Below are 15,597 nucleotides of genomic sequence, written 5' to 3'. Positions count from 1 at the left end.
CCAAACATAAACCTGGAAGTGAGTCACAATCCCACCAAACCCCCCTGCCCTGAAATCTAATTTGTTAGCCACGCTGGCAGGATTTTATTTCCATTCATCATACTCGTCTTCTCTCCTTCCCATCCTATGCGTTATTGCCTTGATTCAGGCGTTGCCCCAAGTCTTTCTCCTGGCCTCTTGCAACTACTGCCTAACCAGTCTCCCTGCTTCTACACAGATCCAGTCCAAGCCATACTCCATACTGTTGCTGCAGTGGGCTTTCTTTTTTTTTTTTTTAAAGATTTTATTTATTTATTTGACAGACAGAGATCCCAAGTAGGCAGAGAGGCAGGCAGAGACAGAGGAGGAAGCAGGCTCCCTGCTGAGCAGAGAGCCTGATGCGGGGCTCAATCCCAGGACCCTGAGATCATGACCTGAGCCGAAAGCAGAGGTTTTAACCCACTGAGCCACCCAGGCGTTCCTGCAGTGGGCTTTCTGATGCAACCCTCAAAAGTCTTCATCTTGGGGAGCCTGGTTTGGTGGTCTCTCATGAAGTTTGGCATCAACTGCCTCCCAATGATTCCACACTGAAGTGCACACCCAAGAGAAACAAACATATAGCCACGCCAAAACCTGCACCCAAATGTTGACGGTAGTATCATTCATAATAGCCCCAAAGCAGAACCCCCCCAAATGTCCATCAACAGATGGATGGATGAGCAGATGATGGCATCTACAAACAAGGGACTAGAAGCCATAAGAAGGAATGAAGTTCTCTTACCTGCTACAATGTAGATGAGCTTTGAAAGCGTCATCCATCAATTCCTGAAGGATGAGTTTGCCCTTATAGAAAACAATCATCTAACAGTTGATCCCAAGCTGATGTCTGTGAACACAGACTTCAAATACTGGATTTGGATGGAGAAGGGAGAAAACAAAGGGGGAAATGTTCCCAAACAACAGCAGGAGTAAGAAGAGGACCAACCAAGTGCCAGGGAAGGTGGGTGGCTGGGATCAGGGCAGGAGCATTCTTGTCCACATAGCTCAGAATGCTGGGCGGTGAGGCATGCGGTCCATGCTCTGGGCAGGGCCCTGAGGCCAGGGCAGTGAGTGAACACCAAGGCTCAGAGAAAAAGCGTTCAGGAAGATTTGGGGGCCATGCTTTATAGCCTGGGAGGAACAGGCAGTTGTAAGGAAGCCTTCCGTTATGGGGAACGCAAAGACAGTGAGCATGTGAGGCTCAGCTGAACTGGTCTGCAGGGTTTGCTACGGAGCCTGCACCTAATAACAGGGAAGCCCCACCAGCCAAGGATCCTGACAGTCCTCGTGAAGATGGTAGACACTAGGGTGTCTTGTAGGGAGAAAGTGCGGCTGCACGATGGAGCCACGAGGCTCCCTTACTTGGGGTCTAGCTCTCAGTTCTCCAACCCCTACTTTCCAAAGGGCGTTAACCTCCTTTGGACTCCCGTTGTCTTTGGCACCTGCTGTGGTTTTACCTTGACCTTCTTTCCCAGTAGGCTAGGAGCATCTTGAAGGCAGAGGCTGTGTTTTGGTCACCACAGTGTGTGTAGGAAGCACTCATCCTCTTCTCATTGGGTAGAATAGAATCTGATCATCTAGGGAAGAGGCCCACCTTCCAGATACTCACAGGAAATGGAAATGCCTCCAACTGATTGCTAGAAATAGTGTTCCTAACTTGCCTGGTGGGGAGAGGAGGTAGAAGTCTCTATCTAGAAACAGTGGATGAGTCCCTGGGAGATGTCGAAGGGTCTTTGCCTTTCCTCCCATCTCCTGCATTTTTGCACATGGTGGTGCGTTTTGGTGGGAAGGCTGGAAGGTCTTTACTGGGTCATGGGATATTTGAGCTGGGAAGGGATGGGGGGATGAGAGGAGAAGTGATGTGTGATGACAGGAGGAGGGATGACAGGAGGAGGGATGAGCCCAGGAGCTGGGCTTGCTGGCCCTACTGCACAGCCAGGCCAAAGGCACTGGTGGTAGTGAGGTGGTCAGCAGAGAGTTTTCATCTGGCCGGGTCTCCGCTGCTCTCGGGAGACCCTGGGGCAGGGCTGTGCTCAGTGGATTGATGTCTTTTTTTTTTTTTTTTTTTTTTAAGATTTTGTTTATTTGTTCAGAGAGAGAAATTACAAGTAGGCAGAGAGGCAGGCAGAGAGAGAGGGGAAACAGGCTCCCCACTGGGCAGAGAGCCTGACTCGGGGCTCAATGCTAGGACCCCAAGACCACAACCCAAGCCAAAGGCAGAGGCCCAACCCACTGAGCCACCCAGGCGCCCCTGATGTGTCTTTTTGAACACAGAAATGAATCCATTGCTTCCATAACCCGTTTCTCTGAAGATGCCGCCTTTATGTTCCAAATTTCCCATGTTCCACAGCCAATCCCATGCCCTTTCCACTCCTGCACCCAGCCTGAAATTCCAGAATGCTAGTTCCAGACCAGAGCCCAAAGTCCTTTTCTTTGCCTGGGAAGAAGTTTGAGCAGCCTTCAGAACGTGCCATGGACATTCATTCACACTTCTTTGTCTTTGCTCTGTCGGGGTTCCCTATGGAAGTCCTTTTACCCTTTGGTCCATGCTTTCAAAGTCTAGCAGAAGACATGCAACTTGCCTGAAGCTGGAGATGTCAAAAGTATCAAGGTCACACTGTGTCCTCCTTCCTCCAAACTCTAAGATTGCTTGTCTGTACATATGATTTGGGCACTAACCCTATACATCTTTGCACTGTGGTAGCAACTGGTTTCTAAGTTTACTCAGAACCAACGCCATGGTTTTCTTTTTCAACTTTAACCTTTAAATAATTTTAGACTGATAGAAAAGTTGTCAAAATCATAAGAGGAGTGCTTTGTTATGCCCCTCACCCAGCTTCCGCTAGTGCTTCCATCTTCTATAACCAGGTATAATGATCAAACCTGGGAAATTAACATCAGCACAATACTGTTAACAAAACTGTAGACCTTATGAAGAAGGATTTCCCCAGTTTTCTCACTTATGGAGGATCCAATCTGAGGTCCCACGTCAATTTAATTGTCACGTCTCCTTCATCTACTCCAGGCTGGGACCATTCTTCCATCTTTCCTTTTCTCTCTCTCGTACCTGACACTTGTGAACATTATTTTGTAGACGGTTCTTCGATTTGAGTTTGATGTTTTCTCAAGGCTACACAGAGGTTTTGCAATTTTGGCAAAAATAAAAGAAGTGATATTGTGTTCTTCTCATTTGTATCTGGGAACACGATATCAATATTTCTTGTTACTGGTGATCTTAGCCCTGATCCCTTAGTTAACATGGTGTTTGCTGAGTTTCTCCAATGTAAATTTACTGTTTTTCCCTTTATAATTAATAAATACCTTGGGAGAGATGCTTTGAGAAAAATCTAAGTATCTTTTTCTCCTTAAGCATATGCCCATTAAAGTTAACAACCATTGATAGATCTGCCTGCAAAAATTATTCCTGTGGCACACACCATGTACACATCCATAAACAATTGTGTGAGATAAGTAATCCCCTATTTAAACCACTGCAATAGGGTGTTCTATTAATTGAAATTCTTTGAACTGTCTTTTTAATGGGGCCCATTATAACAGGATTTTTAGAAAGATTTATTTATTTATTACAAAGAGAGAGCAAGCAGGGGAGGGGCAAAGGGAGAGAGAGAGGAAATTTCAAGAAGACTCCCCACTGAGTGGGGGAGCCAATGTAGGGCTCGATCTCATAACCCTGAGATCATGCCCTGAGTGGAAATCAAGAGTTGCTTAACTGACTGAGCCACCCAGGCACCTTTAACAGGGTTTTAATCTGACAATGGCACAGTCAAATAAATAAAACAGTCTTCCTTCCTTCCTTCCTTCCTTCCTCCATCCATCTACCCATCCAATATTCCTTTTTTTTTTTTTTTTTTTGTAAAAAAGATTGAAGTACCAATACTTCTATTTCTCTCAGTTACGTTCTAACTGATGCCCCCTACTCCCTGTTGTTCTGTTTGAATTGTTATATGAACTTGCTGTTATGGCCAAACAAATAAGCCAAGATGGAAGCCTTAATTTCTTTGAGCAGATGGTTGTCAAAATCAATCTGAGAAAAGAGGTGCCAAATTGTTTGCTGGAATGCACTATCACAGAAAATGACTGTCGTGGACATCTGTTGTTTTTGGCTTCTCCGCATCCCCCATTCCTTCTTTAGGTCACAGCACCCATATCTCTTCACAGCGTCTGACCTCCCATGTACTTAGCTCGTGCAGGTTAGTCAGATTGGCCTACCAGCTGACACCCAACGTGAACACATGCCCTAGGCCGGGACAGAATTATCCACCCCTCTGGCCATAGCTATTGGTTGAGACACTGACATCTGGCTCTAGGTGGTCATTCAGAATCTCCTCCAAGGTCCTTGATGGAATTAAGAGAGTGGGACCTAAGCATGTAACTTCCACTGGACATCTTTGCCACCACGTGGGGGATGGACAGTCTAAAAATGAGGCCAACCTAATGGAAAATCGCAAAATAGTTGACTGGGGGCTCTCCCTCATGATGTTAATTGAACACCTCGTTCTAGCTTGTTTTGAACCAGATCCACCTCAGAACTTTCCAGGTGTGTGAGCTAATCAATTCCCTTTCATTGTTTAAGGCAGCCTGAGTTGATTTTCTGCTACATGTAATAGCATGTGCTCAGGGCTTTTCAGGATTCAAAGATGAGCCAGATGTGGCCCCTCCATTCAAGGAACCTTCAACCTAGCAGAGAACATGAGACCAGTGCACTCATATCCATGAGAAAGGGGGCCCATGCCATCAGCTTGAGCCACACGTAAGAAGCTCAGCCGCAGGACCACAATGATGTGGGTGATGGACACCAGCTGGAGCGCTGAAGAGAAGGATCTTATTCCCAGCAGAGGGAAAGATTTGGGCAGGGTCCAGCTGTGGTAAGTGTAGAAAGCTCAGTGTGTATTTTGAGGTTCTGTAGGTCATCCATAGCGACTGAAGGGTAGAGGTTAGGTTAAACAGGAAGATTTGGGGAACATAAACATGACAACTAGAGAAAAGATTTGTTTGAAACAAATTGTGGAGGCTCTGATTGGCAGTCTGAGGGATTTGTTGGGCAGGAGAAAGGTAGAGAAAGCTTGAGTAGGAGAGCGAGATGTGGAAGATTGATTTGGCAGCCATGAGTGGAGTTGGAGGGGAAGGATTGGAAGGCGGGGGACCTGTGAGGAGGCCAATGCAGTTGTCCGGCTAGACCTCAGTGCAGGGCTGGGAAGGACCAGATGGAAACAAGAGGGCTGGAGGCGGATGGAATCCCAGCCTCTGAGAACATTCTGCAGAGCAGCCTTGGCCATATTTGCTCAAGAATCTTCCTTGTGGTGTCATTTGAAAGCCATACTTTTTATTTCATGCTAAACATTGTCAGAGGGAGCAGTGGCAGATTCATCCTGACCATGAGCCAACTGGCCTGGCATGCACACTTTTAATGGCATTCCAGACCTCAGAGCCTGGCAGACTCCCTCAGAGCCCAGCCCCTGCACTGGCTCCTGTTTTACCCAGAGTTAGATGTCAGGAGGGAGCATGTGACTTCTCACCTGGTGGCCTTCCCAGCAGAAAGGCTCCATAGTGAGACCCGAATGAGGCCCCTTGCATGAGACCTGTGCAGCCTGGCCTTCTAGAGATGCCACAGCTTTGGTTTCAGACTCGGTACCATTCTGATCACACCTTCACTCCTGCTCCCCTAGCCCCTCACTCCCAGACCTTGAGCGAGTCTTGTGGGCACCACCATTGCTGACGCTGGTCCAAGTCTCCACCCTCACCCACGTGCATTAGTGCGGTGACCTCTCGTCTCCCTGCACCTGCCTTTGCCCTTCAACAGTCTGTACTTGACAAAGCAGCTAGAGGAGTCCTTTAACATCACAAACCAAATCTTTTCTGTCACCTGTCTTCTAAAATCCTCCTCATGGCTTCCTGCCTGATTCAGAATAAAATCCTAAATCCCTACAATGCCCCAAAGACTCCACATGATTGAGCTGTTGGTTACCTCCTCCACTTAATTCCCTACTACTCCCCCATCTCTTTGAGCCTTTACACTCATCACTCTCCCCCATCAGCTGACCGCTCTCTTTGTCTTCATGGACCACAATATGGCTCATCATAATAAAAACTGGCCTCTGTCAGAATAGACTAAGATATGCTGCAGTAACGAACAACCTCCACATCTCAGTGGCTCAGATTACAACGGGCCCTTTCTCTTTCACCCACATGTCTGTCATGGGTTGGCAGGGTGGCTCCATTCATCAGAGTCAATCCAGGTTGACAGAACAGCCACCATCTTGAATGTTTCTGGTTTCCGTCCTATAGGAAAAGAGACTCTTGAGGGTCACATAACAGCAATTAAATATCAGGCTCAGAAGAAACAACCACTTCTGCTCATGCTCTTTGGTCTGTCACTGGTGTTAGTCAATCACAAAAGAACGCAAATGTGTGATCTTACCATATAGCCAGGAGTGGAACGGTATGTGATTATTTGGTGAACAGCACTAATGAAGACCACGATGGCTGATTTTTTGTGTGTGTAGTATGTATCAGAACCTCTTGGAGTGGGGGCACTTGGGTGGCTCAGTCGGTTAAACATCTGCCTTTGGCTCAGGTCATGATTTCAGGGTCCTGGGATCAAGCCCTGCATCAGGCTCCCTGCTCAGTGGGGAGTCTGCTCACCCTCTCCCTCTGCCTCTCACCCTGTTCTTGCTCTCTGACTCTCACTCTCAAATAAATAAATAAATAAATAAATAAATAAATAAATAAGTCTTTTAAAAAAGAGCCCCTTGGAGTATCTTCCAGCCCAGCAATTGTGATGCAGCAGAGGATCTGAAAGGGTGAGGTCAGGCGTGGAGGGCAGAAGTGATCCTTCCCTAAGGGTGGATGTGGAGCTGGAGCCCAGCAGAGGAAGAGCTCCCTGTTCCCCCACCTCTCACCACCCTCAGCCTCACTGTTTCCTTCCCTCTCCTGCCCAATAAAGCTCATTAGTCCTGCTTTCCAAAGCTCTGGCCTTGACCCATCTCCACCCTCCAAGCAAAAATTACACCAGAGTATTTCTACTCCTGTTGGCTGAGCTCTCAAGTCCCTTCTGTGTGGAATGCCTTCTCTTCCCCAACTTCAGTCTGGAAATTCCTACTTACCTTATAATAGTACATGCAAGTGGCCACCTCCAGGAAGCTCTCCCTGATACCTTTCCCCACCCCCCAGCCTCAGCCGGATTTATAGTTCATCCTCGACTCACCCAGAATGCTGTGTTGTCTTTATCACTGTCTTCATCATGTATTTTATGCTGTTTCTGTCCCTCAGATCTTGGGGCCCCTTGAGGGCTTTATCTTTATATGCTTTTATCTTTATACTCTTCCCTGGTAGGAGGTAGATGCTAAATAATTAATTGAATGAATGAAACCCAGACACAGAGCTGGAAGTGGGTTTAAATTCCTTACGTACACCACTTTAAAGAATTTCTCTAGTTAAAATAATCTACTCCGTGTGTTTGAAAACCTCCTCCTTGTTTGTCATGGCTCTCTGATTTCTTAGCGCCTTAACTCTTCCCTCTTTCTTGCCTTCTGTCTGACCACTTCTTCCCTCTGTCGCTGTCCCCCAGTTGCCAGGGTGCTCTGAGCCACCTGCCTCACTTGTTTTCTCAAAGGAGGTGAATGAATCTTAGAATGTGGATGACCTGCCCTTAGGTTTGTCTTCCTAAGTGGGGTGCGAATGCAAATATCTTGAGAAGACGCCTGAACTTGAAGCGTGGGAAGAGGGTTTGTGGTGGTGTTCTTGATGTGAAGATTTAATGAGACAATATGTGTAACAGGTTCTTATCGAGTGTTGGTCATGATGTTCATGATGAGGTTGGCTTCCATGACAGGCGAGAGAGGGAAGCTCGGAAGGAAACTGCAGGTAGAGAGCGTGGCAAGGCTATTACTTGCCCGCAGCCAGGGCTGTGTTACTTTTGCCTTTGTGGGCCCCCTCTCTATGGGAAATACTAAAAATTATATGATCACATGGCTTTATAAAGAGGAATCGAATCCAGACTGGATTTCTTATGATATAGTCAATATTATTCCATTTTTCTTCTGATTTAAAAAAGTATTAAAATTGATATTTAATTGAAAGGACCTCTAGGGGTGCTTGGGTGGCTCAGTGGGTTAAAGTCTCTGCCTTCAGCTCAGTTCATGATCCCAGAGTCCTGGGATCGAGCCCCACTTCGGGCTCTCTGCTCAGCGGGAGCCTGCTTCCTCCCTCTCTCTCTGCCTGCCTCTCTGCCTACTTGTGATCTCTGCCTGTCAAATAAATAAATAAAATCTTTTATAAAAAGAAAGAAAGAAAGAAAGGACCTCTAAAAATCTGGTGGCTCCTATCCAAGTTGTCTGCTGTGCCTCATGGCTAGGTCAGCCTGAGCCCATTGCTGTGCTCACTGCTCCTGGAACGCACAGGGCCCTTCCGTCCCTCTGGGCCGCACTGTTCCTTCAGCCTGGACCGTCTGTCCCTCAGCCCACCCCCACCCTTTGCCCTCATCCACCTGACAGATTCCTGCTCACCCTCAAGGCTCAGCTCAAATGTCACTATTTCTTGCCAGCGTTAGCAAATTAAAATACAGGGTGCCCAGCTGCGTTTCAGATAAACAACAAGTAACCATTTTAATGTAGTTTTGTCCCAAATATCGCATGTCCCAAATCTTACACAAGACATAGTGATACTGAGAAGTTGTGGTATGTCTATCTGAAATTCGGATGGTCTAGCGATCCGGCTCTGTGACTGGCCCTGGCTCATCTTCCTCTCCCCTGCCGCCGGCTGGGGTGTTCCCACGCTCGCTGTGCACCTGCCCAGTCTGCATTCTCCTCCCTGCTCCCCTAACCAGTCAGGGGGCCAGGATGTGGCAGTGCTTTCGTGGTCACCCATGAGCAAATGGGTGCTTTCCCTTTATTTCGTTTTACTTATTTTCAGGGATGACTTGGCAGTATTTGGTTTTAATTTCATTCAGGGACGTGATGAGACCGAAATTAACTATTGTGTGGGGTCACAGCAACAGTTCTGTTACCCAAGATGTGTCCCAAGAAGACACTCCGGATTCAGACCTTTCATAACCTGATGGAAAAAAGCCCCAGAGCCTGTGGCTGACACCTACGTCCCCTCCCTGCCACTGTGCTCTGAGGTGGATGGTGTGAAGTTCTGGGTTCCCTCCTCCCCCGCGGTTCTGGGGTCAGATCGCAAATCAGCTGTGACCCAAGCAGGACTCTGCATGTGAACAGCGGTGGTGCTTTTGGTTTTTAAGACTTAGGTTCATGAAATTCTGATTTTGTGCCTTTACCTCAAGAGCAGATTGATTCTTTAGAACATTCTTGTAAACCTTTGCCTTGCTCAGCACGGGCCACGGAGGAGAAAACTGGCCTGGGCCGAACTCGTGGGCACAAGCCCCGGGGAACCATCAGATCGTGGTGGGGGCACTCCTTATCCAGTTCTCCCAGAGTTCTCGGCAGCAAGAATTAGGAGCCTGAAGCTCCACAGAAGCAACTTTCCCTTAGAGGAGCATTGCACGGGGGAATCAGCCCAAGACCGCACTCGTGATTCAGAATAATTCGAGCCTGGTGAGGATTTTCAGTAAGCATGGTGAAAGTTCTCTTTTTTATTGGTAGGAATTTCCCAGCTTTCAACACATTCTCCCTTATGTGGGAGAAATTCATTTTCACATTCTCCCTTTAGAAAGGAAATTTCCAAAGCTGACCGCTGGTTAATCATGCTGAGCAGAAAACCACAGTACCCATGTACGTGCGTGCGTGTGTGTGTGTGTGTGTGTGTGTGTGTAGGGGTGTGTATGCGGTGGGGTGTCCTTCCTGTGGGAGCTGCCTCCCAATCTCTAAGCCCTCTCTGCTCATCCTGATGCTTATAGGATCAGGCAGTAGTTCCAAGGGATGGTGCATACGTGTCATGCCAAGAAAACAAGGCAGCAGGCAGTTGCTTGGCCCCACCCACCTAGGGAGCACTGCACACCACAACCCTCCTAGATTGTCACAATGCTTGTTGGTCTAATCAAGGTTCTGATAAGTTCTGCACTTCTCTTTTTTAAACTGAAAATACTGTTTGATGCTATTTAACTCAATGTTTTCCAAACTTATTTGATCAGAGAACTACCCCATTCTCCATTTGTTTTTGAGGAGCATATCATCCCATTAGCAATGCCGGAAGCCTACTTTGGGGAAATGGCTCTAAAAAGGGAACAGAAGGCAGCCAAGAGTTTATAATCTTTGCATTCCCTCTGCAAGTCACTAACTTTGTATCAGAATCTGGCTGACAGAAAGCATGGCTGGCCCCAGCACATCCCTGGCAGAAGGACTCCGATCACAGGCTCCACAGAGGGTCCCCCCCTCCAGACGCCGTGGACTCAGTGCAGGGGGTCAGGAGTGTCAGGAAGGAAAGGGCATTTTGGGCAAAGCCTGGCACTGCTTTGAAGGCTGTCTGTTGGAAAACCTCAGCTGGCAGACACTTGGAATGAGTTTTCAGAGTGTCCGAGTTTTGTTTTGGGTTTAAAACACCACACAGGGCTACCTTTTCAGAGTCACAAGGCTGCCTGTGACATAACACAGGGAGTGTGTCATCCGAGGAGGAAGCATGTTCTCCTTCCCAATCCAGGGCACTGGCATTTCCTCTCTTTGGTGTGTTCTTCTTGCTACCAGAATACACTCGGCTCAAGGCCACCATTTGCACCGACTCCAAGGACTGTCATACAGAAAAGACATGAATTGTGTCCCCCAAAGTCGTGCAGAGCGGTGGCTACATCCAAGTGTTTGCCTGGTTCAGGGCAGAAGCCAAGATGCTCATTTGTTGGCGCGCTCTATTTCTTCAATCCTGCCTCAGTTTCACCTCTAATTAAAGCAGGCCCCATTTCCCCTCTATTATAATAGCCTCTTTGTATTCTGCATAGCGTTTATTATTGCCTGGATCACTACATATTTTTACTTTTTTGAATACGGTCTGTCTCCACTAAAATAAAATATCAACTACACGAGGGCAAAGCTTTTTGGTTTTGGACACTTTGGGATGACAAGTGCCTTGAATAGCACCTGGCAGAGGGTCGGCACACCGGAAGTATGGGTGGAAAAAGTGAGGGACATTGTTTCAAGTTTGTTCTCCCTTGGGTGGGGATCGGTTGTGAGCAGCGGACGGGCAAGGCCATTGACGGAACTGTGGGCTGCATGGTGGTGAAGGCGGGGGCGGGCTTCAGGTCCAGGGCCCGACTGATCCTAAATGCTTGGGATGGCCGCCTGGGCTAGCTGTGGTCCCCGGTCACAGAAGGAAGGACAGAAGGACAGGGAGCAATAGAAATGAGTTTTTATTTGTAAAAAGTTACAAAATGATATTGTACAAAAATAAAGTCTGTAGAGAACTTTGGTTGTATAACACAAATGACTGAGACAGATCAGAGAAGTCAGAACTTCCAAAGAAGTGCACTCCCTACCAGATCAGATGGTAATCGCAATGATACAGAAAAATCACAAACTTTACCCTTTTTGTGGATTTGGTAGAGTGATTAGCTTCAGTTAAAACTTGCTTGTGGTGATGCTGGGAACGAGCTGTCCACATCCACTGTGTCCTAGAGCCCCTGTGAACAAGGACTTTTCATGGGAATCGGGGCAGCGGGGGGCGGGGGGGAACCGAGGCTGACCCCTGGGGACGCCAGCCACCAAATCTGCCAGGATTGTCTGAACCAGACAGACGGTCCTGGGGCTACGTCACACTGTGCTTCACAAATGACCAGACGGCTGGGTCTGTCACTGTTTGAAGCAGGCTGCTCTTCAACGAGGTCCCCACTCTGGCCCCAGGGGCAGGGGGTTCCTTTTACTTTATCTCCAAGTTGTGCAAGGGGAACAGAAAAGACAGGGACAGAATGATGGTGAACTTGGGTCTTTGGGGGCGTGGGGGAAGGGATGTCTGCTAAATGGTGCCTCTTGGTTACTTTGCAAAATTCACATGATTGTTTGAGGGAGGCCGGTAGGTCACTTAATTGCTAAATCTGTCATACTTTCGGGCTATTAGCCACTCGGATAGTGATAGATGATTTCCTTGATAAAAATCCCTTTTATGAAACATGCAACAAACTCTTAATATAGGGCCCAGCTCCTCGTGCCTCGTCAGCTGCCAGACAATCCCACATCCGGGACTCGTGTGAGGAGCTGGTTGTTCCCACCTTATGCCGCCGCCCCTCCAAAGGCTTTCATCGTACAGGTAGGACATTCTGTGGGCATGAGACTCGGTGTGTGTATGCGGCTGGGTCAGATATCCTCCCTTCTGGGCTACCTCCTTCTGACAGGGACAGCGACCGTTGCCCCCAGGGGACAGCCAAGGGGCTTTTACGGCACCCAGATAGATCCCGCTTCTGGAAGGCGGGCCACGTGCTCCCTGGCTACGCTGGGCGTGAGCACGTTTCTCTAGAAGACAGTGGTGGATGGAAGGACAGGGGAAGAGTCGGGACAGACCATGGCCGGCTGACAGGATTTGTATCTCACTTTTAGGTCAACACTGACTCCAGGACTACTTACTAAAAGGGATTTAACCTTTCATATACACGGTTATGCATGTCATAGATAGATACACGCGGAAGGGAGTAAGGGCTTACATACAACAGAAAGGGGAGCGTGTGGCAGACCTGCTCAGCGACAGAACAGCGAGGACGTAAAACCAGAGCCCACGGGTCTTTGCACACGCTCCCGAGAGGGGGCCGATCAGAAGCGCTCCTTCTGACGCATTCCTTTTCTCAAAAATAAAAATAGGGAAGAGGCTGAAATGGGGGGGGGGGAGATGAGGCTTTTCTTAAAAAGGTAAAGTAAGTGATTTTTGCCTACTGAGAAACTTTTTAATACTTTGAAAAGCATGGACCCTTGTTCCCAATCAAAATTTCCTTTGTCACTTTTCTTTGCATTTTGCGACCACATATGCTTTGGCACCTTGAAAAGAAACTTTAATAAATAAGGGGAGAAAAGAGCAACTCATTAGTGAACGGTAATAAATAACAATAACTTAAATCTCAATAAATATCTTCTCTATATTTCTGTATCTGAAATAGATGCATTGCATCGAGTAGCTTCTCTGGTCACTGGTGACCATGCTTAAACGGAGCTGGGGGTTATGTAACCTCTGTCTCTTTGTAAACCGGCAGGCCCAGCGGGTCCCCCTGCCCCCGGGGCGGCTGGGGGGCCTTCCCCACTTGCTCTCCTGCAAGAATGCTGCCGAAAACCACAACTGGTTTCCTGTTTCCAAGGTCATCAAGGAAATACCTTTGGGTTTGTTTTTAGTCATGAGGACAGCCTTTTTGGTTCCTAGCCAACTTCTTCCTGCCCTGCACACCAGGTTCCAAATCTATCACCGACCGACGGTTGGCAAACCATGCTGGCTTTAGGAAACCTCAGGCTTCAACTTTCAAATTCAAAGGTAACGATCTCTTGTGTCTTTGCTTTTGGTGTTGTGTTGCGTTGTGTTGTTTTGTTTTTTCTTCCTCCTCTCCGGGGTATGTTTCCGCTGAGTGACAGAAAAATAAGCCTTTCTTGCTTTCAGCAGTAAAACGCCGTGACAAGGAACGACACCAGGATGACCGCTTCCCGGGTGTCTCCAGATGTGTGAAAATAAACCACAGGAGATACACTGGTCTGGTTTCAAGTGCATCCGCAACTGCACCGGGGGCCGGCCGTGGCGGGCTGTGTCTGATGATGGGAAACACCCAACCAGGGACCCCAGCCCTAAGCTGCTGGTGCCATCGGCTGCCGGCGACATTGGCTGCCGGCAGGGAGAGTCCAGATGGCTGTTTCCTCTCCCGTCCAGTTCTCTGTAGCTGAATCTCCCTCCACCAGGCTCCCCCAACGGCTGCCTTCCTCTTCCTCCTCCTCTGCCTCCTCCTCCTCCTCCGTCCTCCGCCTCCGCCTCCTTGGTCCTCATCTTCCATTCGGGGCTAACTTTTCCTGGGAACCTTGGTCCCTTTCTTTGCACTGTAGCAGGAATGCAATACACAGCAGTCTCTGGAGCCGGAGTCAGACACACCCACACCTTTTAGCGGAATGCTTTCTTAGAATATGGTAAACCAGGTTGTCATCTAGAAACGATAGGTCGTCATCGTAGGCGATGGGTCTGCAGCAAGCCTGCCCGACTTTGTCACTCACCAGCCTTCTATTTTTGGATAAGTTCTTTAATATTTTGTCGTACATGGTCTCGGCCGCGTCGCAGGAACCACTGCAGTACCGAAAAATCAGTTCCTCCTTGGTTTCGTAGCCCAAACCTAGGTCAGTGACGTTTAAATGTATCGCCGTCAAGACACAACCCCGGTTTCTGCCCCTCTGTCCTCGCCGCCCTTTCCCCCTGGAACCTTCCGGGCTGCCGGCCGCCGCCTGGCGATTCCGCTCTCTCCGGGGTGGCACGGCCACTTGCTTCTCGGGCGACCTCTTCAGCCTTCGGATGGTGGCCTGAATAAAATCCATGACGTCGTCAAACTGATCAGAATAATCTTCTGGCATGTTTGCTGTTCAGCGAGAAAACAGAAAAGGTCACGTGAGATGACAAGGAGGCGACAAGGCTCGTTTCAAGTGGGCTTCTTCAGGAAAGTGCCTCCAAAGTTAGCCTAGCAGGGACCCCCAGTGGAACCAGCAGCTGGTCAGGCTAAGTGACCAGTGCAACCTTCCCCCCCAACCCCTACCGGGAGCAGAGGTGAAAATGCACCCTCAGAAGGGAAAGTATCCAGTTAAAAGAGGAGACTAAAATAAATGAATGGATGAATGGATGAGGGAACTGGCATGTGGGGACAGACATACTTCCTTGCAGAAAACAAGTCCTCAGAAGCGCATCTTCCATTTGAATAACATCTGTCTTTTTTTTTTTTTTAATTTTCTATTTTTTTTAAGATTGTTATTTATCCATTTGTTAGATAGAACACGAATAGGCTGAGCTGGAGACAGAGGGAGAGGGGGAAGCAGGCTCCTTGCAGAGCAAGGAGCTCGATGCGCGACTCGATCCCAGGATGCTGGGATCATGACCTGAGCCTAAGGCAGACGCTTAATGACTCAGCCACCCAGGTGCCCCAACATCTGCCATTTTTTAACCAGTCTGTGTTGCAGTTGCTGGGAGCAGGTGGCTCCTTGAAGGCCATTTTTCTTGGCTGAGAATCAGAGCTGGAGTAGGGGCTCTCCGATGGAATGAGGAGGCAGCTCTTCTCAGAAGTTGGAATACTTGGGGTTAGAGCAAGGATTCCCAGTCTCTTGGAGTTTTCTGCTCTGTTGCAGCATCTGCTTTGGCTGATCAAGTAAGAGGTGAGGAGCTGTTTGAACAATTTAATGCATTTCTAAAAGAAGAAAGCCACTTAAACCCCTCATTATTAGGGCCTAGAACTCTTATGCTCCCCTCATCCCCATTAAAGGTAACTTAGCATGTTTAGGGGTATCTATGGCTCAGAAAAAGACACCTCAAAGTCGTCATTGGCAAGAGTGAACGTATTTTGCTGAGACCACGGTAAAGCAGAGAAGGATTACTTTGTGCCTGACTCCTACCGAATTGTTTTGCCGTGGATTTTTTTTAAAAAGATTTATTTATTTATTTACTTGGCAGAGAAAGAGAGAG

The 15,597-nt window shown here is 48.1% G+C and overlaps 1 protein-coding gene and 1 long non-coding RNA gene across 4 annotated transcripts in view; one reads left to right on the top strand and one right to left on the bottom strand.

The window, feature by feature from the left end:
- Positions 1-12,173, top strand: part of LOC116586969 — a 24,991-nt gene extending 12,818 nt beyond the window's left edge. Inside the window, exon 3 of the long non-coding RNA XR_004284240.1 lies at positions 12,111-12,173. This is a non-coding gene — a long non-coding RNA (uncharacterized LOC116586969). The remainder of the gene's footprint in view (positions 1-12,110) is intronic.
- GDNF (glial cell derived neurotrophic factor) overlaps positions 11,322-15,597 on the bottom strand; it is a 26,057-nt gene continuing 21,781 nt past the window's right edge. For all 3 annotated transcript variants that reach the window (XM_032337569.1, XM_032337570.1, XM_032337567.1), the window contains exon 3: positions 11,322-14,506. In XM_032337569.1, coding sequence (XP_032193460.1) covers positions 14,022-14,506 — 485 coding nt within the window. In that variant the 3' untranslated portion in view covers positions 11,322-14,021. The remainder of the gene's footprint in view (positions 14,507-15,597) is intronic.

The sequence above is a fragment of the Mustela erminea genome, chromosome 3, assembly GCF_009829155.1.
Source record: "Mustela erminea isolate mMusErm1 chromosome 3, mMusErm1.Pri, whole genome shotgun sequence".
Taxonomy (NCBI): Eukaryota; Metazoa; Chordata; class Mammalia; order Carnivora; family Mustelidae; genus Mustela; species Mustela erminea.
The sequence above is the reverse complement of the archived record's forward strand: the minus strand, read 5'-3'. Positions and strand labels throughout refer to the sequence as shown.